This window comes from Mus caroli, unplaced genomic scaffold (genome assembly GCF_978045245.1).
Source record: "Mus caroli unplaced genomic scaffold, Mus_caroli_1 scaffold_20, whole genome shotgun sequence".
Classification (NCBI taxonomy): domain Eukaryota; kingdom Metazoa; phylum Chordata; class Mammalia; order Rodentia; family Muridae; genus Mus; species Mus caroli.
Window position 1 is genome coordinate 5,780,690 of NW_028227275.1, and position 23,922 is coordinate 5,804,611.

Here is a 23,922-nt window from a genome sequence, read left to right on the forward strand (position 1 = left end):
TCAAAGTCCTAGGGAATTAAGAAGTCAAGGATAGGGAAGTTGTAAACAAGATGAGCAGTTATTTTCTTCAAGGATGGTGTGCTAAGAAGAGAATATAATCTATGAGCAGAGCTTACACAGCAGTGTATGGCTACAAGCTAGAAAGTCAGAGACTGTCTAACAGGAAACGTTCTAGCGAGGGAAGACCGTGGAAGTCAATGTGAGCAATTGTGTTTTGGCTTGGGAATACATTTTCAATATAATGAATGTAAAGAGCAGAAGATAAAGTTATATAAGCAAAACACTTGAAAAACAGCTGTAGTGACATGTACTAAGGAGTTGCTAGTGAGATCTCCGGTCAGTATAAGTATAAAGAATTTGGTTCCAGTTTTCTTTTAAGAATTATATACCACTATTCCTTTTTTAAAATTAATTTTGTTAACTGAAAAAGATTAACAAGAAGATGGCCCCAGCCAGGGAAGCAGATCTGTGCTTCACTCAGTCATCCCCAGAGAAGCTGCCTCCTGCCGCCGATGGGAACAGATCCAGAGACCCACAACTGGACAAGGCAGAATGAGAGGCCTTGGAATACCCAGCGCTAAACCCATGTCTTCATCCAATCGTTCCCCTCAGGGCTCAGGAAACCCTGCAGAAGAGGAGGTGGGAAGACGCCTCACCTCTAATCTAGGAAACATTTCTTTGCACTAGACAGAAGACCATTACAAGAGAATGCAACCTGAACATGCAGAGTTGTGAACCTCACTCCCAACTGTGAAACACTTCAGCCCCTCCGTACCTTAAGGCTCAGGGATGACGGCAGGAGAGTAGGCAGAAAGACTGTAAGATCAGGGAGTTTTCTTTGGGATCGTCTCCTAAGAACGTTAGAAGCTACGCCAACCTATACCCATAAAGTCTCAGCAACATGATGGCCCACACAGGAGCTGAGCAAGGATGACCCCACTAGGAAACGACAACATCTATGACTGTTGTTATCAGGAGGCCTCAACCCCACACAAACAACTGCAGGCAAGTAAGGAATGCTGAGACTGGGAGCAATAGCCTTCCCCAGGGGAGAGCACACCAAGTGTTGGCCCTTGGTGCAAATGGTCAGCCCTGAAAACATACACACATGTAACACTATGCAGACCGAGCAGGTTGTATGTATGTTATTTAGAAATGAACCAGTACATATGACCACCCCCTTCGTATGTATATAACAACAATTACTAAAAAGAGGCAGTGAATTTGAAAGAGAACAAGGTGGAGTATACAGAAGGGTTTGGGTTTGGAGGGAAGAAAGGGAAGGGGGAAATTAGGCCATTATACTATTATCTCAAAAAAGAATTACAAAAGAAAAAAAAAAAAAGAAAAAGATGTACGTATTTATAGGGTGCCATACCATGTTTTGGTAGTATGCTTCTTAATTTTCCCTATGAAGGAATACATTTGTTTAAAGAAATACCCTTATTAGAATTTTAATAATTATGAAAATTATAATTACAAGTAAAAAACCCCACACTATTAATAAAATGTAATACAGTCCTAGACTCACTGCTAGAAGAGAATAGTTAAAATCAATGGAACAGCTTGTTTCAAGAAAAAGAAATTAGAAAGAATTTTAAAATGTAATATACTCATTACTATTTTACACTTTATTGGAGAAGTATGATTTCAAAAGAATGCCCCAAATAGCAACTGTGGATCATATCTTCATATGCTGCCATTACAAAAGGAAATGGCTCTTATGTCGGCAATGCCCTTCTGTCCAGCCTCCCTGAGGCCCTGGGCTGGGGGCTTTCCTAACCAGACCAAGTACAATGACCACAACTTAGGCTGAGCATCTTGGAGGTGGGTCCTTCCTCCATCCTCCATTCTGTCCCTAGCACTTAGCTCCATAATTTAGAAAGTCCAAGCACTCAGGAAATATTTGCCAAGTAAAGAAAGGACCGACATAAGGAAAGACTATGACATCTTGGAGGTGCACACATGGTGCAAAAGATCTGCGCATCTACCTCACTGTCCAGGCATCTCTCTGTCTACAGAAGGCAGCGAGGACGCTGTGCCCAGGTTCTCTCCTTCAACCTAGACTGCAAACTTTGTAGGAACTCTGACCGAGCCAAAATCTCGTGCCATAGTTTGATTTCTCTTTTTCCATTTCAAAAGAAAGAGTGGTAGTTAATTCTGCTTTTCCTGCAGGCAGAGGGAAAGGGAACTTTTATGTGTGAGAGGATGGCACACCCCCAGCCATCTGAGGACAGCTCTTCCCAGGAACACCTGTTTGCTCTCATTGAAGTCTGTCCAAACCGAGTCCCCGGATCAGGAGCTTCTCTTCCGATGCCCCGCTATTCTACAATATTTATTCCCCACCTGTCTGATGCCTGTGATAGCTTGGGAGTGCTCCAGCCAGGGAAAGATGTGCCTTGGCCCTGACATGGCAAAGCTACCAGCAGCTAATGTGCATCCAGAGTCTGGCTCCAGAGGAGCTTGAGCTCAAAACTGCTCTGCTTTTCAGTCTGGTAGGCCAGCAAAAGCCTCTAAGAGGTAACGGTAAATACTTTTATCCTCACATTAATGTTACAGAGCCAGGTAATGCCTCGCACTCCGTGTTCATTAGAACTGGTTAATCAGTTTCTCACTGCTGCTTAATATTCAGAATTCCAGGCATTAAATAGTTGCCTGACACTAAAAGTGAGGCTCGGTGAATCAGTTTATCCAACAAGGGAACTGTTGAAATGCAGAGGGTAAAATGCAGTAAGAAAAACCTTAAATGCATAATTTAACATGTAATTCAAGGCAGGAAAAAGAAATGCCTACATCAGACTCTAGCTATAATAGTGAAATAATGCTTTATTTTAAAAATTCTAGCCATGAGAAGACTGTGCCTCTGAAAAGCTTATATAAAGCCTTATAAAATAAGAGACCTTTTATCTTCTCCAGATCTATGAGCTTGAAAATACTTTATCTATGCAATTTCAAGGCACATAAAAACCCCGGTGAATAAATAAAATGTTCTTTTCTTCCCTTTATACAGAAGCTTTAAAAATTATCCATATAAATAGCTTGGCCTTGAACAAACAGATTAAAAGACCTAAAAGGCTGTAGCTTCAGATCATGTATACAGAACAGAAAATGAATGGCTTTCTTTATTGACGGGGCAAGTTTTCAACGAACTTATTTTCTATATGGCCATTCAATGAGAAATATTTAATTGGAATATATGGCGAAATTCAGCAATTTAAGTGATATACTTACCAAATTGACAATATAACATAATAAAACAAATCCATGCCAATTCTGCTAATGTCCTTCGCATCTCCTCGTGAATCACACACACATTACATATGGTCAATATGCAGTATTATTTCAAAGGCCGGGAAGTTCTTTAAATAGGTAACTTTAGTTAGACATACAAAACTTCTTAGTATTTTTCTGACACACGAGAAGGTTTTCTTCTTCCTAACAATTGGAATTACTTAAGCGACTCCAAGCTGTCCTCTTGGAGGAAACCTTAAATTCTGCCACAATTAAAGTCTCCTTAGCAAGTTAAGTTTAAGATTCAGGTCACACTGGAGCTTGGCATGCTAGCTTTGTGAGTAGATGAGGTTCTGAGCTGTTAGTTTCCTAAGTGCCCTGACATGAAAAAGAGCTGGTGTGCTCCCTATGTGACTGAGAATGAAGCTGTGACTCTCAAGCCAGGTGGTCATCTGCCACTTCCTTTGTGGAGTCTCATTTGCCCACTCAGGGACAAGAGGTGTTCTCTTCCTGTCCCAGGTATCTGTCTCTTCCTTGATCTCTCACGCACTAGGTAAATCAAGGTACTATGAACTGCACTCACGTATATCATGTGTATATCCCATGTACATCATGTGTATATCCCATGTACATCATGTGTATATCCCATGTACATCATGTGTATATCCCATGTACATCATGTGTATATCCCATGTACATCATGTGTATATCCCATGTACATCATGTGTATATCCCATGTACATCATGTGTACATCCCATGTACACACATCCCAAGCACATGCCATTTACACAAAACCTTGAAAGTCAGATACTGGGTCTCCTGGGGACACGGTTCTGAGTGAACCTGCAGGAAAAGACTGATCCTTGTGTTGAAGTGGATGCTGACTATACCACTACAGCGGACACGGCGAGTACATGGTTAGTTTGGCTGCTGGCCCCAGTTTTGTCCCATCTTGGTGGGAGGACTTGGATCAGACTTGGTTTCTGTAGGCGTCGATGTCTGTAACAGCTATGGTCTGAATGTGTTCCCAGAGGTCTATGAGTTGTAAGCTTACCCTCATGTTGGTGGGATTTGTAGGTGAGCCCCTACAGTAGAGGCTGAACAGGAGCAAATGGCATGTTCTTCAAACATGAACTTCAAGAGCCATAAACCAGATATGTGTCTATACGTCATAAAATTACCCACTCTCAAGTATTTGGCTCAGAATATAGATGTAATAATGGTATCAGTTTAGTTTTATGAAGATTGCCTGGGATGAAGCCATGCAGAGCCCTGGTTCACTACAGTCCTGGTGCATTTTAATGGTCGGTCGTGATGGCCCTTACGGACTTCTTCCTGGCAGTGACCTGATTTCACAAGCATATGCAGAGAAACAGTGAACTTTTCCGACAGAGTCAACACAGGAGCTCCTCTTACACCAGCACACTTCAGAAACAGTGCAGGTATCAGAGTGACTACATGGTACTAAGCCTGCACACAGGTGCCTTGAGGGCTTGGTTTCCGACTATTTTGAAAATATTATGGAAGTTTAGAAGAAACTTACACACACACACACACACACACACACACACACACACACACTCAGAAAAGTCCAGTGGTTCAGAGACTCAGGGAAGCTAGCCAAAGAGAGGAACTACTTCCTTAGGGCTTGAGACTGAGAGGTTTTTTTTTTTTTTTAACCAGGGCATGTTTGGACCTTGTTCAGATGCCTTGAACTAACTGGAGATGAATATGTCCTCAGGATTTCCCCACATCGTAGAACTATTAAGGAGCAGACCGTGGGGGGTTTGAGGGCTTAGCCCTAGGTGAAGTGCAATAGCACACAGAAACTCTTCCCCCCAGGGTCAGGCCATGCCAGCCGGTTCTCTTTAAACTGGACCCTAACTTACCATCCTAGCATTTTCCATTGCTGGTCACATGCCAGGTCCAAAGCTTTCTTTTTGTTTGGTTTTGTTGTTTTGCTTTTTTGTTTTTGTTTTTGTTTTTCTCCAAAATCTTTTATAAAGACCTTTGGGGTGGGGGTGGGGGGGAAGGCTGCTCCTCCTTTCATGCTTGCTGCCATCTTGTCAAGCAATGTCGGAGACAATTTAAAATGAAGAATCACAACCTCAAAGTTTGTAACTTAAGAAACATGTTAATTTCATTTTTGGATATTAAATGTGTTTCTTAACAAACTGTGTTGCTTTTTTTTTTTTTTTCCTAGAAAAGCAAAGAATTCTTTCTTACTACCTAGATGACAGAGTCTCCAGGGACCCACAGTTGTTTCTTATTATGGCTTCCCTGGAAACCATTTTTGGGAAGGCACAGTTTCCAGCACGTAACTTTGTTTACAACAGACAAACCTGCTTGTGTGGTGTAAGTAGCAATCTGCCTTTAAATGCTGCTGAGAAAGGCAGCCGTGAAAAGGAGCCATTTCCTGCCCTAAAGGTGGGTTTCAAAGATTCTTAGCTACTTTAAGAATGGCAGCAAAGCATAAATAATAATTATCAATTGCCGCGCAGTAAGATAGTCATTTTAAGGAAAAACAATTATATAAAAAGAAAATGAAACTAGGCAGAGCTGCCCTTAAAACCGTCCATGTTAGGTTCGTTTACACTGGGACTGTGAAACCCTGCTCTGTGCTCGAGTTTGTGATGTATATCCGTAACTCGCTCTTGTCCGTGCGGATAAACCTCGCCTTGTCTTCCCCACTGCACTTTGAAAAGCAGCTTCGCAGTCGTCTGACTTTTGATCTGGGTGGCAGCGAGGCTTGACCACCTGCACTGTGCATGAGCTGTTACTGAGCTGGCTTTGTGCCGTCTCCTAACACAGCGATCCTTTTAGAATTGATGTGTGAATACGCTGATCTACAGTGTGAGTGTTCAAACAGAAAAACATGGTGGTGGCTGTGGAGGCGACAGTGGTGGCAGCAGAAGGTGTGTGTGTGTGTGTGTGTGTGTGTGTGTGTAGGAGACACTCTCACCCTGGGTTTATGAAGTTGTCCCCACCTCCAGCAGTAAATGAAACAGGTGCGAAAAGCCTCCCTGACCCACAATGGAGCAGGCAGCAGTGGGAAAGCAGGAGCCAGGAATTGTAAGATGCTCTTCGGTGATGTATGTATATGTTAATAAATAGCCATTTATGGGGGGTAGGGTGGCTCCACTACTTGTTTATAAGGGAGGCCTAGAGCATCTTGCGTAGAGTTAACAGCTCAAGGCTGCGTTCAAAGAAGGCATTCACTGGCGGTGAAGGTAAAGTTCTCCCATCACGCCGTCGCATTAAAGAACGGCACACGTGTGGAGAGAAAGGAATGGCGTAAGAGAAAGGTAATTCAAGAAACAGGTCAAATTGAGGCTCACAATGGAGAAGAAGTAGAAGCTGCCTTTCTATTGTGATGAGATAAGGGGACAGAGTGTGCCTCTGAGCGAGCACGCTTCCATGTGGCCAGAGTGCAAGCCGTCAAAGCATGCATGGTTTCAACTACACTGCACCCATGGGAACTGCCATAGAACTTTGTAGCTAGTCCCACTCATCCTTCCAAAGGTGATCAGTGAGGCTTGTTGTGGAGGGCCATGGCCCCATGTGGAGTATGAGGGAGCCCCTAGCCCCCAGAGGCTAGGAGTCAAGAGGGGAGGAGGACAGGGCCCTCTTCCAGAAAAGCCCCTCCTTAGGTCACCAGTACATGGGTACTCTTCAGTAGACATCTGGTTACCAACAGCCCAGCTCTGTCCTGTTTTGCTGCAGGTGTGCATGTTTTAATCTGTGTGTGACTCTGTGCTTGCGTCTGGGGGAGGCCCACACCAGCTGAGTCCTGCCACTCTTCAGGTGTGCATGTTTTAATCTGTGTGTGACTCTGTGCTTGCGTCTGGGGGAGGCCCACACCGGCTGAGTCCTGCCACTCTTGGTTTGGTGTTTTCTCATTCAGCTTTGTCCTCCCTTGCTTACTGCGGCTGGCTGTATCATACTGTAAGGAGGGAGGGAGGGAGTGGGAGAAAAAGGACCTAGCCGAGAACTGAGATACAAGTGCTAATAACAGACACACAGTCACGTGACACAAGATGATGCTAGGGTCTTCTGGGATACACTGAAGGATACACCAGGGCCATGTGGGTGGGACCTGGGCCTGATGAGGAAAGATGGCTGCTCCCTTGGAGTACGAGGAAGGTAAGATGTGTAACTCTGCCAGCCTGTTCTCTTGAGTTCGATGTGGTCAATCTTGTGTCTGTCCTCAGAACAGGATCCCTTTTCTGGAACATCACATCACATCACGTTTATGACTTATCTGACTAGAGCCGATAAGAGCCAGTGCGACTCCACGCTGTCACTCAGATGGCATTAAGGACACCCAGCACCCCACCCCACATAAACCACATACATAGCTCTTCTCATGGAGTGTCACAGAGAAAATAAAGAAGGTGGCAAGACTTGGTTCCCACAGAGTGGCAGGCCCCTCACCAGAGAGGTGTGAGTGTCCAGGAGCAAGGCTCAGGACTAATGGCATCATCTGAGCCTTTAACTCCAGGGTATCTAAGGTCAAATCTCTCCTCAGCCTGAGGTGTGTGTGTGTGTGTGTGTGTGTGTGTGTGTGTGTGGCCAGTCTGGTCAGTGTTTCTGTCACTTATACTCAGAGCATCCTGGCCAGTATGAATGGCAAAGGCAGAGCTAGCTCTGAAAGGATGAGTGTACCCAGCGCTGTGGAGGATTACCATCCACAGGAGCAGGACCCGGTCTGCTCACTGGCATCGTGGAGATGATGCTGCGGAGGAACAATTTTGTGGGGGGTGAGGTGCCTTCCTCCAGCAGGAGACTGCTCACTGTGAATTGTGGAGGACAAATCGGCCAATCATACATTAACATATAAAAGAGGCGGGAAAGAGGTACGGGGAAGGAGTGGGGTGGGGGCTTCCTCCATGTGAGAGAGAAAAATCAACTGCTTGCAGGTGCTTAGCTCTGCAGAAGCCTGGGTACTCTAGGGGAGTTTAGCACTGTGGCAGCTGAGGGCCTACAAAAAGGGAGAGAAAGAGGGGTATCAGGAAAGGATCACAGGATTTTTATTTTTATCACTTACTAATTCATAATTTTCTAAAAACCTTTTGTGAGCGTAAACTGTCAAGTTAAAATGTACACACCTACGAAAACCCTCTTAAATAACTCTCTGATGTCAGCAAATGCTCTCAAGGTTTTTTCCCCCCTCAAAGCACTGATGGTAATGGAAATACCACACGTTTCCTGAGACCCTTATGAGTCACAGGCACTGTTACATGCATTCATTGTCTTGTCTAACTGTCAGAGTCTACGAGGCAGAGGCTATCGCAGTCCCTACTTTTATAAGAGAGGAAATCGAGGCACGGAGAAGATTCTGGCAAAAGGTTAATACTAGCAAGCAGCCGACTGAGCCCACAGCCTAACTCTTCTGCACACGCCTACACAGAATGTCGTTTTTCAATAATTAAACAAAACTGGAACTGTTTTCTCCAGCGAGGATAAGGCCCCAGGTGATGCAGCACTCGACGCAAAAAATAACATTTTCTTACCATGATATTTGCCAAGCACTGGCAGGAAGAGGGAGCACGGGTGCTTCTGCTGCACACTGTGGGTTTTTATCGGCCAACCCTAAAGGCATTCCAGGCACACTGGGGCTACAGTACACCCCAAGAGCAGGACCTAGTGGGGTTTATCCTATGCTTTTAATACACCCACTAAATATAGTCTGCCCACTGTGTCCACGGGTGGGCCACAGGGGGATCCAGGTACTGCAGGTACTGGAGGTAGGCATGCTGGCACTCATCAACCGGTCAACCAGCAACCAGTTCTCTCTGTCTCTCTTCCCCTCCACACCCCTCTCTCTCCAGGGTCTTACTATATATATATAGTCTTGGCTGGCCTGCACCTTGCCAGTAGAGCACGCTGCCATCAAACTCTCTGAGGTCCATCTGCATCCTGAGGACTGGGATTAAAGGCCTGTGCTACCACGCCCTTCAATGTATTTCTTAAAAGGAGAATGAAAATATGCCCTTGAGTCATTCTGAAGGTGCGGTAAGTCTACACTGGCCAAAGACCTAACACCTGCTAGTACTGTACCCACTAACTAGGAGGGACTGTTGAGGCCACAAGGAACATAGGGACAGTTGACCACATATACTATTCAAGTGTTCATTTTTCAATATATGTTAAAAGTGCAGTCACTCAAAGGATTTGTTTAGTGTGCAGTCATTTCACAGAAGAAACGGACTCATATAAGGTCACAGAGCAGCGGAACTGTGACGTCAGGCCGGTTTGCTCTCCCTCTGCTACTGGCCACTGAGAACTGTTCTGAGGCAGAACTTGTCATCAGGAACCTCCTGGAGTTTGCTCGGAGAAACCAGCTGGCTTTAAAGCCTGGATCTTCTCCTTGCTGACGTCCTTAGGAACTCTCCTCTCTCCAGCACGACAATGCCAGGTGGTTTAGGGCTAAATCAGGTCTCAGGCATGGAGTACAATACAGGGGCAGATATGCATGAGGGCTCGCTCTGTAAGAGCTAGTCAGGAGTGGCAGCCTCGGTGTATCGGTGAGTGACCTCAGAGCAAGAGCCTGGCTATTTTATTTTATTTTATTTTTATGTTTACTTTTTGGTTGTTGTTGCTTATCTGTTGAGGCAACGTCTTTCCCCCTAGGTTGGTCTGAAATGACCCTTTAATCGTGAATCCTGGGCCTGGCCCAGTACACAAGAGGTTACTAGAAGAATCTGACTAGGGAAACAAAGTTATTCTTTAACTTGCTGGCAACACTACCATTTTGGCCTTGAAGAGGCAGCAATCCAAGGGATGAGCAGGACATTTAGTCACAAACAGGGCCAAGACAGAAGCGTCCCTTTCTGGTCGCTGCATGCACCTAGCCCAGGTCCCACCTCGGAAGCCCGAGAATGAGCAGAAGTGCAGTGTTTTATATGGAGGAGGAACAGTTGACTGGGGGCTGGAGAAACTCCAGGTTGAAACACTTGAGATGCTGTCCATGTCAGTGTACACCTGTCACCACTTAGGGAATGGAGGGTGACGGTGAGAGAGAAGAGAGGGATCCGCTCGGGAGAAGCCATTCCTCTGGTGCGCGAGACCCAGGAGCACATTCCCACGGCCCCTCCCTCACTGCCCTGAAAGCCCTGCTGAGTCTCAGATACGACAAGATCACCCAGAACACAGCACAGGGTTTGCTGTGGACTAAGGTCAAGGAAGAGTCACCTTCTACAGCAGCACAAACATCTAGCCATGGCCTATGTAAAATAAGTCTGTTTGACCTGAAAACCAAGTGTCTGCAGTAGACTGATCTTACACCTACCCTTACGAATTGTCTGCCTGCACGTTGGTGTTTTGTCTGTCATTTTACCTACACAAGCAGACAATGTGTAGACATAAACTGTGATTGTAAGGATAGGTGCTGTTGTTCCCCAGGCTCAAGTCACTTGACAGGCATACTCAGCAACATATTACAAGCAGTGCTGCAGGGCCCCTGCATTTGCAACAGTCCTTTGGTCTTTCATAGGTCAGCTGTAGAAGATGCACTGCCAAGGCCCTGTGAAAGGAGGTCCTATAAGCCACTGGGAGACAGAGTTCACTGTTAACGGGAGCACTCTGATTGTATGTATGGCAGCCATTGTCAAAGTATATGACACCGAGCTCATCAAATGGAAGCTGCTTCCTGCTGTAACCCAGACACCAGCACAGATGATGCAGCTGGCAATTATAGTTGTAACATATCTTCCAACTTCATGCTAAAGGAGCTCCCAGACTACACTTTAGCTACATTCTACAGGAATACAGGTATTTCTAGAAAAGATGTTAATGACAAGTTATGAATTACTATCTACTTTTTCAGAGGTAAAAGAAACAGAATCATAACTTCCTTTCTTTTTAAATAAAAGTCCTGAAAATCTCATATTATTATTGATTCTCACCAGTATTTGATACGATAAGAATCCCAGATACATACAGGTGGTGGTGGCACATGCCTTTAATTCCAGCACTCGGAAGGCAGAGGGAGACAGATCTTTCAGTTCAAGGCTAGCCTGGTCTACAGAGTGAGTACTAGGACAGCCAGGGCTACACAGAGAAACCCTGTCCTGAAAAACAACAGTAACAGCAAAAAGAATCCAAGTTAAAAAAGAAAAGAAAGGATTTCTAGTAAGATGCATAAAACATACATGCTTGCTAGCACGCACATGGGCGTTTACACACAGGAAGAAACACTTGGGCCCCCAGTGATACCCACCCGAGAACAACCAATTACAATGACGGAATTTTGTGAGGCTCAATGAGAAATCCATTCCGTGGCCCCAGTTATCACATGAATGGTTATTTGTTTTGTGGCTATTTTCATTGTTATCTGAATCCACTTTATTTAAAGTCTGTCTAGAGGCCAGGAAATGAACAGGCTGTCCCGAGGTAGCTTTCCATCTATGTCAAGAGAGAAGAAAAATGACTTTCCAGGAATCAGCCATGGCTTCACTCTGATGTCATGTTTTACTCTTATAATTCTGAATGGAACAGTTTTCTCCCTTGTTTTCTTCCTTTGACAAGACGGTGTAGCTACATGAAAGAGAGTTTCTGTTTGACTGCACCAGTTGCTAGTTCACTAAACGAGGCATGGCAATCCTTTTCTGCATAACATTTTTAGTTTATGATTAAACACACCATATTCTATTTCCCTAATTTATCTTTTTCTGGCTGTTGGTGCTTCTGGAGCCCTCTTAGGAATCTGCAAGGAAGAGTCAGAGGTGGAGGGCTCAAGCAGTTTCCCTGAGAATGAGGTAATTTCTATGGTGTACATATTCTCTGTACACTGAAGCACCATAAAAGCAAAGAAAGATGTGTTTGTATTTCCTGGTCCCTGGGCTGTGCACACAGACATTAAATATTTACTGAAGACATGAGTAAGCAGGGGGAGAGGGGAGAGAAAAGAGAGGTACACAGGGAGGCAGGAAGCTAACAGAAGACCGGGAGGCATGGGTGGGGTGGGTCAGAGGCTCCGGGTCCTATAAATGCCGCTTACTATTTGGTCGCTCTCATATATGACTAAGTAGACACAGGTACAGACTTTGGTAAAGATGAACATGGGTCCTCCTGACTTCATGACCGATTGATTAGCCATTGCTAAGCAACCTGGCCCCGATTACGGATGATGCCCTGTCATCTCTGTTCATTGTACAATTTTAAAAACAAAAGTTGAAGCAACCAGGAACTTTTCTTTATTAGAATTCTCTGGTTTGTATTTGTGTTTGTTTCACAGAATTTACCATATTAAAAATTAATGGGTTTATTCACTCATAGGTAAATGCATGATCAAAGACATTCTCTTCCTTCACACATCTGTGAAGGTGAACTGTGAGCCCAGGGTTTAATACCAGCCTCCCCCCTCAGTCAGAAGCACCTGTTGCTACGCGATGTGGCTGTGATGCGCAGTGTTAGTGTGGAAAAGGAGTGTCCAGTGTGGGTTCTGCAATTCCCTCCCTCGGTGCTGGGCAGCGACTGCCATGTGAACCGGGGGATGGGAGGGAGGACAGACATCAGCAAGGGTCTGAGGTAGAAAGACTGTGGTCTGAAAATGACCACTGGGCCCATATCCTGAGAGACTTACTTTTGGGAAATAAGTCCCATATAATGATGTAGCTGGCATGATGTTTGCATTTCCTCCAACAGAAAGTCAACTGTTTGACATCTGGGATAGTAAGTAGAAACCCCTAAGCCACCACTCCTCACTCTCCTAATGCCTGAGTTAGAGCACTGATACATTGATTGGAGGTGCTTCTCATGGTGTCTTGGCGGATATCCACATGCCAGCCTTTTCTAGCGAAATACACTGTTCTACATGTTACACCAAAGGACCTGAGGGTATTCCTGAGTCAGGCACAGTAAGGTGCTGTCTATCTCGGGAGTTTTATTTCTGCTCTTCCTTTAGACCTTTAGTAGTTCTCAATGGTCCTAATGCTATGACCCTTTAATGCAGTTCCTCTTGTTGTGGTGACCCCCCAACCATTAAATTATATACTTTTATGCTTCATATCTGTGATTTTGCTACTATTATGAATTATAGCATAAATATCTGATATATAGGATATCTGATATGTTACCCTCAAAGGGGTCATGACTGAGAGGTTGAGAAAGGACACATTCCAAAAGGAGGTGACAAAGTGGAGAGCTGCATTTGCTTACAAAGGGAAGCCCAAGTAGCTGGCAGCCCTCAGGAAGCCACCTTGGGGGTGTGATTCCCCTCCAGAAAGCCCAATGGGTGCAGACTGTTGGTGCTCCTACCCGCTCTAAATGACTTGCAAATTTATTCAAACACCATATGAAAGGATGCTCTATCTGTTGAGACAACTGTCTGCACTGTCCTGTACCAAGGGTGAGGTACATCAAGCAGAAACATGGGCAGAAGCACATGGGTTTAGAAAGCCATAAATCCTTATTTGAATCTGCCAACCTGAAAGCCACGAAGAGCCAGAATAAACTATTTTTCCTAAATGCTACATCTGATTAAGCCATACCAGGAAGTGACAGCTGAACTTTAACATTAATATGATATTATTTAAATAACCACATGATTTTTTTTACACTAAAAATGATGAATGATTTCTGGACAGCTCAATCGACAGAAAGCAGGAGGACTCTTTAATGAGATTTGACAAAATGGAGACATATGCAGAAGGCTCGTTACAGCTCATATCGCAGGGGCCTCCCAGGGAAGCAGGAGGCACAGCTCTCTTTCTTTTTATTGTCTTTAGGCACTGATGCATTCCTTCAGTTGCTAGTGCTCTTCTCTTTGGACTCTGAGTCTTTCTTAGGTCACTTATGCACTGCTCTTAAAGCAGGGCCCTGCAGGTTTTTGTTTGAGTTGGGATGGCGCCTCCAGCGAAGGGAAAGGGTGGGAAGCAGCTCGGTTGGTAACACACTGGGAACTGCAGGTTCACCACTGATGGTGTCATGGAGAAATCACATCAGCCCCAACAAGTAACAATTATCCACTTATTTGGGTCTTACGCAGTGAACCTCTAGCATTGCAGACAGCTTTAGCATGTTGCTGTACATGGATGTACAACAAGCAGAGAGGGCTTCAGCTGTGTTATACAGCTGTCTGAAAAGAAGGGTTGGCTTTTCCTCCGCTCCCTCACAACACTCGGCGTCCACCTCGCCTAGCCACTCAGAGTTCCACGCTCGCATGACCATGGTAAACCGTCTTTTTACTCTTTAGAGCATTGGTGTAAAGTAAGAGTGGAACAGACTTAGACTATGACCTATCTTTATTCATTTACCATTTTAAATTATCCGAATATTTTCCATCAACCAAAGCTTAGTTACACAAGCAGTGCTTAAAACATTTGTTGTGTGCCCAATGGATTGAGCTTACTCTGATACCTGCGACATTCTTATCAGTGTTAAGTATCGACCTGAGTCATCACACTGTTTCCCAAGCAGCCTTCTCAGCAATGAAACAAAGAGCAGAGCCGGTACCTAGTGTTCTCCGGATGATGGCAGGCCTGCACTTCCGCCGTCAGAAGTGAGAGGAAAGTCGGCATGCTCTTGCCATGGGCCTTCCTCAGGCTATAGAAAAATGCTTCTTGTCTAACCCTAATTTTTCCCATAGCTTGAGGTAGGCCCCTCAGCTCAAGCTTGTCTCTAATCTGAGTAACCCATTATATGTCTCTGACAAGAAAGGGTTAACTTCGGTGCTCTGTTATTTGGAAAGGGTGTTGACCCAGCCTTGGAGGGAGAGGCAGGATCCCAGCAGCTGGCTCAGTCCCAGCGGGAAGGAAGAAAACACAGTTAAGAAGAGAGGAAAACAGATGTTCGCTCCCTACCTGGCTCTTACCTTCGCAGCATCCCCGTCAGAATCCGAGAGCTCTTCCCCAGGTTTGCATCTGCATCCCGGAGCTGCGTGGGGACAGCATGGTGGAAGTAGAGGAAAATGGAGTTAGATGATTCTCAGGCATCTGCTGAAGGGTCACAGCTCCACAGGAGAAAGCCAAGCAGTGACACACACACACACACACACACACACACACAGACTCTCAGCTCCAGAGACTAAAGAGCTCTAGGAGGGCTTCCAGGAGCTTGACGGTGGATGCTTGAGCCAGATTTAAAAATGAGTGCCTCACACACACAAAGGGCTCACCATACCTGTGGTGATTAATCTTTAATATGAGTATGCACAGTCTTAAAAATAGAAATGGAAACGGAATGAAGCCAAGGAAGATGAGGGCCAGTTTCAGAACAAAATCTCTGTTCTTTGAAAGATTGATAAACTCCAAACTCTCCCTCAGTGGCTTCCTTTCAGTAGTCACGGAGTTATTTAAATATTTACTTGGGGGCATTCGGAGATGAGGAGAGAGCCAGCTGCTTTTCCCTTCATCTCAAGCCCTTGCTTTCTCTTCTTCCACATGGCCACCTACCTACCTGACTGTCCTTACACACACACATCCTCATGGCTACGCTGTCACTATCTTGTGTCCATCCCAACAGCCTCTTATCCATGCCTTCTCACTTATGACCATGTAAATAGCGGGATGATGTATACTCACTCGGTCACGTGCCCGCTGTATCTTTTCTCTGTCATGACTCAGGTTTTCCAACATCTCTTGGCCGATTTGCTCTATGGAAAAGAAGAGAAAATGTAAAGAATGGCATCTTGGGGTGCATGGAGAGCACTCAATATACCCCCCAAAGTACTAGGATGATCACAGATATAGAACCAAATAAAGGGGTGTGCCTTACATACCAGATAAGTTTTAATTAATGTATTTGAAATACAGTATCTGATAAATTTCCCATCTTGTGGATGACTAGGTGAGATTTTAAAAATCCAACAAGGAGACTGTAGCCCATATGGCATCAATGACTTAGGGGTAATGTGACTTGTCCAAGGTCACTCCAGGAAATTCCTAGCAAGATGGAGGGCCTAGGTGTAATGATTGAGTACTTCATCACTGAGGAGTACAGCCTTGGATTTTACACTCTGAGAGTAACTTGGAGGGGTCTTGTTCTCTCTTACGGCACTGTTTACCAATGTAAGTCAATATCCATTTAGAAAAACTGTGATTTCAATGCATGGGACTCTTACTTTTCTCACCTACAGCATTTTCTCCTGGGAGCAAGAGCCCTTTTATGTTCTATTAGCTGCTGTAGATTCTTGAGTCAAATCAGGTAAGGGACAGTTCAACTTCCAAATTCTTAGACCCAAATACCACTTAGCGTCTGTTAAAGCCATACTGCTGCCTGCAATGGGGATTTCCCCTGTTACCATCTCTCATATGCTTGGATGGCCCTTGGCAGTCTCTGCTCTGACTACAGATATTTAACAAAACACTACATATGACCTGATCTTACGTATATACAGCTGTTTGAATGATTTTGTTCCCCCAGTTTCATTCGCTGTCCCCAGGAGGTGCCTATCTTACGAGAAAGAACTTCGACTTGCCTTTGTCAGGATCGGGTGCCAGAACAATGCTCGGATGCACTGCTGCACACGCACCCGTCACACCCTCATGCCTTCCTAGCTCGTGTTCTACACATTACTCTATGGTACAAATCATTATTTCAGGAAAACACTATTACTTCCTATCAAAGCAGACCATATAATAATACATGATTTCAAACAAATGGAAGAGGTTACTGATACTGTGTCTAACACCTCAGTTAGTATTTATGGAAGAAATGAAGAAATGAAAGAATGAGATTAAAAAAAAATTTAAGTCCCAGCAAGGTTTCCAGTTCCTGCTCAGGCTCTTCCGCACAGCCCTGGAGAAGGCGACGCTGGAAAGCAGGTATAGGAGCCTCGAGCCTACCAGGTTCTCCAGGGGAAAACTCCACTCTGAACTGATCTATAGTCCTCTATTCAAGCAATGAGTGGACTAGGAAGTCAAGAGTCAGGGATGTTCCTGGAGTCATAAGCCACACCCACAAACTCCTTGCTTCCTGGGTGGGATGTGATTTCTTAGCTGCTAGCTTGTATTTTAATACATCAGTAGAGAAAAATCCCAGGCAGGTAGATTAGAAATGATAACTCTTATGGACAAAACCGACACAAAGAGAGCAAAACTTGTGTGTCAAACAAAGCAAACCAGAGGAGATTGCTTTTAACACAGTCATTTGTTTCCAGCACAGCTGTCTATCTGTAACCTGTCCCATGAATCTGAAGGCACCCGGCTTGCATGTGGTGCACAGACTTGCATACGGACAGAATAATACTTGCACACATAAGATAAAGCTAATAAATATTATTTGAAAGAAAGAATTCAAGTGCACAGACCTGAAACCATGGCAACTGTGACATGCCACGTCTACACTCCTTAGTTCCTTAAATTGTCTTGAGGTCTTTGGTACGAACAGCTGCAATGCATTTACGGTGCAGTTTAAGACATGTACACTTCATAAATAGCATCTTTCTGACCATTAAACATCTTGAGGTTAAGAAACAATGGGAAGCACACAATAAAACTGATTTCGGCATGCCACAGCTCTACATGTCAGCACAATGTGATAAATGAATTCCTGGAAGGAAGACTTCCTTCCTGTCCTTCCATCCTCTCCACAGAGGTCCTGGGACTCATCCCGGGAATACAGCTCTCAGACATGTAAAATGAATTGTCTTTACAATTACTCAGAATCAATCATGGAGTCAGGCCACGGCCCTTGCGAGGGGCCTTTGGAAGCACCATGTCTCCTCTTCATCCCTTTGTAGAGTATACAATAGGCATTCAATGCTTTCCTGTCTCTGGTCGGAACTAAGAAGGAAATAGGTAACCACAAATCCAGCAAGACGCTTCCTGCAGGACCAGCCTGGCATCTCCTTGTAGATAAGATCTGGACTGAGCAGTGCATATCTCAGAGAGCATCATGTCTCTTCATTCATAAAGTAATAAAAACATTTGACAGGCTGTGTTCATCCATCATGAGGCAAACACAAGTGAGCCCATGAAAGAAACTAGATCTGAACTTCAGAAAGGGATGAATTAGAATATTCCCCAGGAACAGTTAGGTGTGACTCAAGTTAACATCATGCTACAAATGTAGCTGAAGAAAACGGTGCCTCGGATCTAATTCAGCACAGTATGTTCCATTTGATAAGTTCAATATATATATATTTTTCAATTTGAGCCATTATGCTATGAGCCGTACATTCTCCAGAAGGTACTGATTATTCCCAAGCACAACTGTACTTAACTTTATTTTTACAACCTTCGTTAAGGATGTGGTTTCCAGAAAATTATTTTTGAAAGTGAAGGAAGCCATTTAAGTCTTCTTTCAATTGCCCAGAGGACACAAGGTTATTTCCTGACACTTGAAAACTCCACTAGCAATCCAGGAGCAGTGAGAGGCATCCACAATGCCCCAGCTGTTACTTACATCTTTGGGCATGTATGTACAGAAACGCGCAGCAGAGCTGTCTTCAGCTATGGTGAAACTCGTGCTTCACGGACTATAGAGAGAGACTGCACAGTCGGTGAATGCATGGTATTTATACCAACAATCTCAATTTGGGACAGGTGACTGGGAAACTCCTGGCTACTGAGGCTAACATGGGGGAGACAGCATGCTGTTTTGGAAAGCTGCAGTTAGAGGGTGAACACAGCCTTCCAGACCCGTCTCTCTGTCATTTGGAATGTGTCCTTGGACAATGGGTCTGGTCCTGTGCCCCAGACTTAAGGGTTACACTCAGTACTGAAGACTCCTTAGAGTTCCTGACTCAGGGAAGGTGGTTTACATAAAGACAGGGTTTGTTTGTTTGGTTTGGTTTTCTTTTTCTTTTTTCTTTTTAACCATCTCTCGTCATTTGAGACTTAAGACATGAGGGGCTTTGGCTTCTACTGAGATGGAGGAAGTGCTCGAATCCAGGACAACTTCCAGGGAAACAAGAAAAACCAGACACAAGAATTGCTAACCTTCTGGAAGGAAGACAAGTACAGGAGATGCAGTAAAGCTCTGATGAATTCTAGAGATCTAAGCCTTTCGTACAGGAGAGTGTGAGTAACTCCTCGCTAGGGTAAGTTGCTTACTCTGAGTACTGCTGATATAGACAGGAGGGAAACCAGGCAGATTACATGACCACACAGACTTTCAGAGCACAGCACACAGCATAGCTGAGCACTACACAGCAGTTTAAGCTGCTTGATCTGATAATTCTCCCTCAATATCTATATGCACCAAGAAAGAAACAATGGAGGAGGCCAGACTGAAAGAGAATTCCCACATTTCCTTATATTGCTTGTATTCAACACACTATTAGAGACAAGTCTGTCTTGGTGTGGCCACAACACACCTGAAACTACGGCTTAACCCATGCTCAGCCCCTCAGAGCTGTGATTACAGGTGCACACCACCATGCCTGGAAAGCCATCTTGTCTCTTATAGCTGCATCAGCAGCACAGGTCAGGAATCTAGCGGCCACGGATAAAGCCTGTCTAACAAGAGCTGCAGCTCAGCAGCCCCTCAGCTTGGTTTCTGGAAGACTCTAACTGAGCCATGGTCCAGGCACAGCACAGCATGATGCTGAAGAGGCAAGCACACCCAGCAATTTCCACACCAGAACCCACGCAGCTTCATGTAGAAGACATGCAAAAGGCAGGAAAGAGAGGAGTTCAGAGAAAATGTCGCGGATACAAGCTCTCCAACAGACCTTAGTCAGCTGACAGGGTAACCAGACAGAGTTTTGGAGGTGAATGGGGAAGAAATGGGTTTTCAGCAGGTAAGAGGAAACTCTAAGGGGCACAATGGAATTCCAGACCATGAAGAAACAGCTTCTGAGCTTATTCGAGTAGAGTGCAAACACGAGATGCTTGAGTAGGAAGGAAGGAAGAACCTTAACTGTAGGTTACCGGAGTGGTCCACACTGGGTGAGTGAAGGTAACAAAAGCACACAGCACAGCATCCATACTGTCAGACGGTTAGAAGAGGCCTCTATGGACATCGTTACATGGCTCTTCCAAAACAGAGAGTAGAGAAAATGAAAGAAATAATAGCCCAAACTTCTCAACTTGTATTTTTAAAAATCAACTAAAGATCAAAGAAGTTGAACTACTTAGAGGAAGGTAAATTTATAGAAACTATAACTACTTGTTATAGAAACAGTTTAGTGTCTCAAAACTAAAGGGAAATAAAGATATCTAGAGGGAACACAAACGCACGCGAGTGTGAACACGCGCACGAACTCCCTGGAGGCCACTCAGAAGGATGAAGGTTAAACTTCTGTCATAAAAAAATGAAGAAAATAGAACAATATTCAAAAGTGCTGAAACAGGAAAAAAACAACAACAAAAACCCAAAACATCCTAGTAAAAATGTCCTTCAAATGTAAAGTGAGACATTTGTGTATCATGTGCATGTGTGCACAGAACAAGAGGTTGACTTCAGTGTCTTCCTCAGTTGTTCGCCATCCTACTTTTGACACGGGTGTGTGTGTGTGTGTGTGTGTGTGTGTGATGAGGGATGGGGGATGAGGGTGGGGCTGAGCCTGGGGCTTGCAAGGTGGCCAGACCCTTCTGTCTTCACCTCCCTAGCAATAAGACTCCAGGTGCCTGCCACAATGCCTAGTCCCACGTGGAGGCTGGGCATCTGACCTCAGGTCCTTACGCCTCTACAGTAAGCTGTTGACTAAGTCCTAAACAATATTTTCTTCCGTCCCTCTCTCCCTCTCTCCTTGTCTCCTTCCTCCCTACCTTTCTCCCATTTGGGGGGCGGGGGGCAGGGCCTCACTGTATAGCCCTGGCTAGCCAGGAACTCACTGTGTAGACAAGTCTGGGTAAGTTATGGAAATTGTTAGAGACAGTTCTTTAGACTGAACCCAAGTGATACCAGATGGAAACTCGGATTTGCAGAAAAGAATGATGAGCACCAGAGATGGTAAAACCATGCATAAATAGAAAATATTTTCCCCATTGTGTTCCTCCAAAACAATGGACTGTTGAAAATAAAATAACAGCATAAAAGCATATGCAGAGGCGATACTTACACTGCCAAGTACGTAAGACAGGGAGGCAGCGAGAGAGGCAGGGAGAGGCACTCAGGGTCTGAACCTGAAGTTGCAAAGTCCTCAGACGGAGCTGCATTTGTATTGACCTTGCACCTGTCCAGCCCCTTTCTAGTCATAGTCCCCTAAATGATACACTGTGACAACCTCCCCCCCCCCCCCGCCCACAGCATTCATGCTGTACCAAGGGCTATTAGCCAGACAGAGATGACCAGAAGTAAAGGGAGGGGTATGTGCAGGTCATACGTGAGCACTGAACCGTATTCTATACCCCATGAGCACTCGGAAGACGCTGGGTATCTGTGAGGGGTCCTGGAGAACAAAGGGAGAGCTGTACTCCCCACGAGCTCTTTGGTTATATATTAAATCTAATTTAGGGATGGAAGTTGTGGTTCTTGTGTTTCTTAGTCTAAGGCAGAACTGAAAAGACAGATGGGATGATCTAAATTGATTAAGTTAAATATTCAGTTCCTCGGTGGCATTATTCAGGCTTCAAGTGCTCAGAGGCTACAGGTGCGCAGTGACGACTGTGGTACTGCATGGTTACTGCATGGACACGCCTTCTCCAAACCGACCTCCCCCTGTCGGTCCGTTGGCTTTAATACCCATCCCAAAAGAAGTATTTCTCTTGGGTTAGCTTTAGGGCAACACTTCTCTGAGAATAGTTTCCTGTGAAGTAAAATGAGGTCAGACTGCATGATCTGACTCTGAAATATTAGGAAAGAACAGCTCCAGACACAGGGCCCATTTCTTGGTAGAGTGCACAAGCAATCTGTTGCTTATGCAGAGTCAAGGCCACAGATACAGGATGCAGGATGCACGCCTAGAGAAACAGCAAGCCAGTGTGTAAAGCAAGTACATGTGTGTGTTCACGTGCATGTGTGCATACTCACACACACACAGATTTAAAGGCAATTGTGTTTGAACATTCCCTGTACAGCAGCTGAGTGTGTATTCTACTTTGCTTTAGGATGACCACGTCTATCATTAAGCAATTAAAAAAAATCATTAGTGTTACTTTTATCAAAGTCATAGTAGCAGAACCTCCCCTTAGTTACTGGTTTCCGGCAGATAATTAACAGATACTATTCCCAGGGCCCAGAGACATCAGTCAGTGGAGCTGTCCTCCCAATAACTATGCACTGGAATGAGCAGGTACTATGTAAATTGAGGTTGTTAAACAAAAGCAACAATGTTAATTACAGCTCCATTCAAAAATCAGAGTGAATGGGCTCCATTCTGTGAAGCCAGACTAGGACAGCGGGAAGGACACTCCTTCTTCTTGCAATTCAATAAAGTACACAAAAGGCAGGAGATGAGGACAGAAAACCTGAATGGGAAGCTGTCAAAACATTCCAAAGGCTCACGTGTGGAATTCACCCAACATGTGTTTACTTAGTGTGTTCAGTGTCATCCAGCTTTCCAGAGTGAATGAATTACTCATTCTAAAAACAAAGAAGAAGAAAAAAAAAAAAAAACCTCCCAACAAACTCCAATAGAACAGAACAAAACAAAAAAACCCTAAAGAGCTGCAAAAAGTACCTGACAATTGACTGCAAAGTAATTAGAAGGCCTTTTTGGAGATCACTGTGGGCTGAGTCAATCGCTTCCTGTACTCCAGTGACCCCTGAACACATTTCTGCCACTGCTTATGTCCGAGTCTAACCATCTGTTTACTCAAGAAGTGGCTGCCCCTCTAGCACACATTTTCTTTTTAAATCAAATACTGGTTTAAGCATTTTTCCAACTGATTGGTGCTACAACAAGGCATGTGTGAGTCTGTGTGTATGAAGGAGCATGCACATCCCACAGCAGGTATGCAAAGGTCAGAGGACAACCTCGGGCAGGCATCAGCTCTCACCTTCCACGTTGCTTGAAACAGGGTCTCTGCTTTGCCACTGTGCACGTCAAACTAGCTAGTCCTGAGCTGGAGGGTTTTCCTGTCTTGCTTCCTTTCTCGCCCAAGAATGCTGGGACTAACAACGTACACGGCCATTCCTAGCTTTTCGTGGGTCCTGGAGATATGAACTCAAGACTACATTTCAGTGCTTTGCCCACTGAGCTATCTCCCCCATCAACGAAAATTTTAATTGTAGAGTGTATAAGGGGAAAAGAAAGAGACTTTCAGCTTCTTTGGAAATGTGAACAATCAGGCAACTCGGAGTCTCCATTTACTCACGGATCCGAGCTAGGACTGAGTAGGGCTGCCCTAACAGAGGAGCCTGGACAGGTCCAGCTTGCTACTTCCTCCCCACCCTGCTTTCTTCTTCTGTGCTCCCTGCTTGGCTAAGAGGATCTGGGGCTTGTGTCACTTCCTACTACACCAGAAAGCTCCTCAGAGGCAATGCCCTGCCTTACCCTCTCAGTGTGTGTGGCCCCACAGAAGGCAGGCCAAGGAGTGAGGGTATTCTAGAAATGTGTGAATTTGGAATATATATATCCGAGTTATCTTCTATATACTTATAACAGAATCATAAGTATTTTAGAAAGAAAAATTCACCTTTTTTTAAAATTGCAGAAACGAACAGAGGAGATGCAGAAGGGTGCGCTTGTGGACATCGCCTGCATCACAGTGTTAGTTACTGAACGGGTTGCAAATACATCCTAAGTCTCTGATTGCTGGGTCAATGAACTTTGCAGTTAAAAATAAAGGAAAGCTTCATGTGGTCTGTGAATTGTGTCTTGGGTATTCCGAGCTTCTGGGCTAATATCCACTTATCAG

At 44.7% G+C, this 23,922-nt stretch overlaps 1 protein-coding gene across 8 annotated transcripts in view; it reads right to left on the minus strand.

Annotated features, from left to right (window-relative positions):
• Vti1a (vesicle transport through interaction with t-SNAREs 1A) overlaps nucleotides 1-23,922 on the minus strand; it is a 307,722-nt gene that overhangs the window by 110,252 nt on the left and 173,548 nt on the right. For 5 of the 8 annotated variants that reach the window (XM_029472448.2, XM_029472450.2, XM_029472449.2 and 2 more), the window contains 2 exons: nucleotides 15,757-15,827; nucleotides 15,048-15,109 (listed from right to left, as the gene is read on the minus strand). In XM_029472448.2, coding sequence (XP_029328308.1) covers nucleotides 15,048-15,109; nucleotides 15,757-15,827 — 133 coding nt within the window. Of the gene's footprint in view, nucleotides 1-15,036; nucleotides 15,110-15,756; nucleotides 15,828-23,922 lie in introns of all 8 variants that reach the window. The other 3 variants (XM_029472452.2, XM_029472453.2, XM_021152368.3) reach the window with 1 other exon arrangement.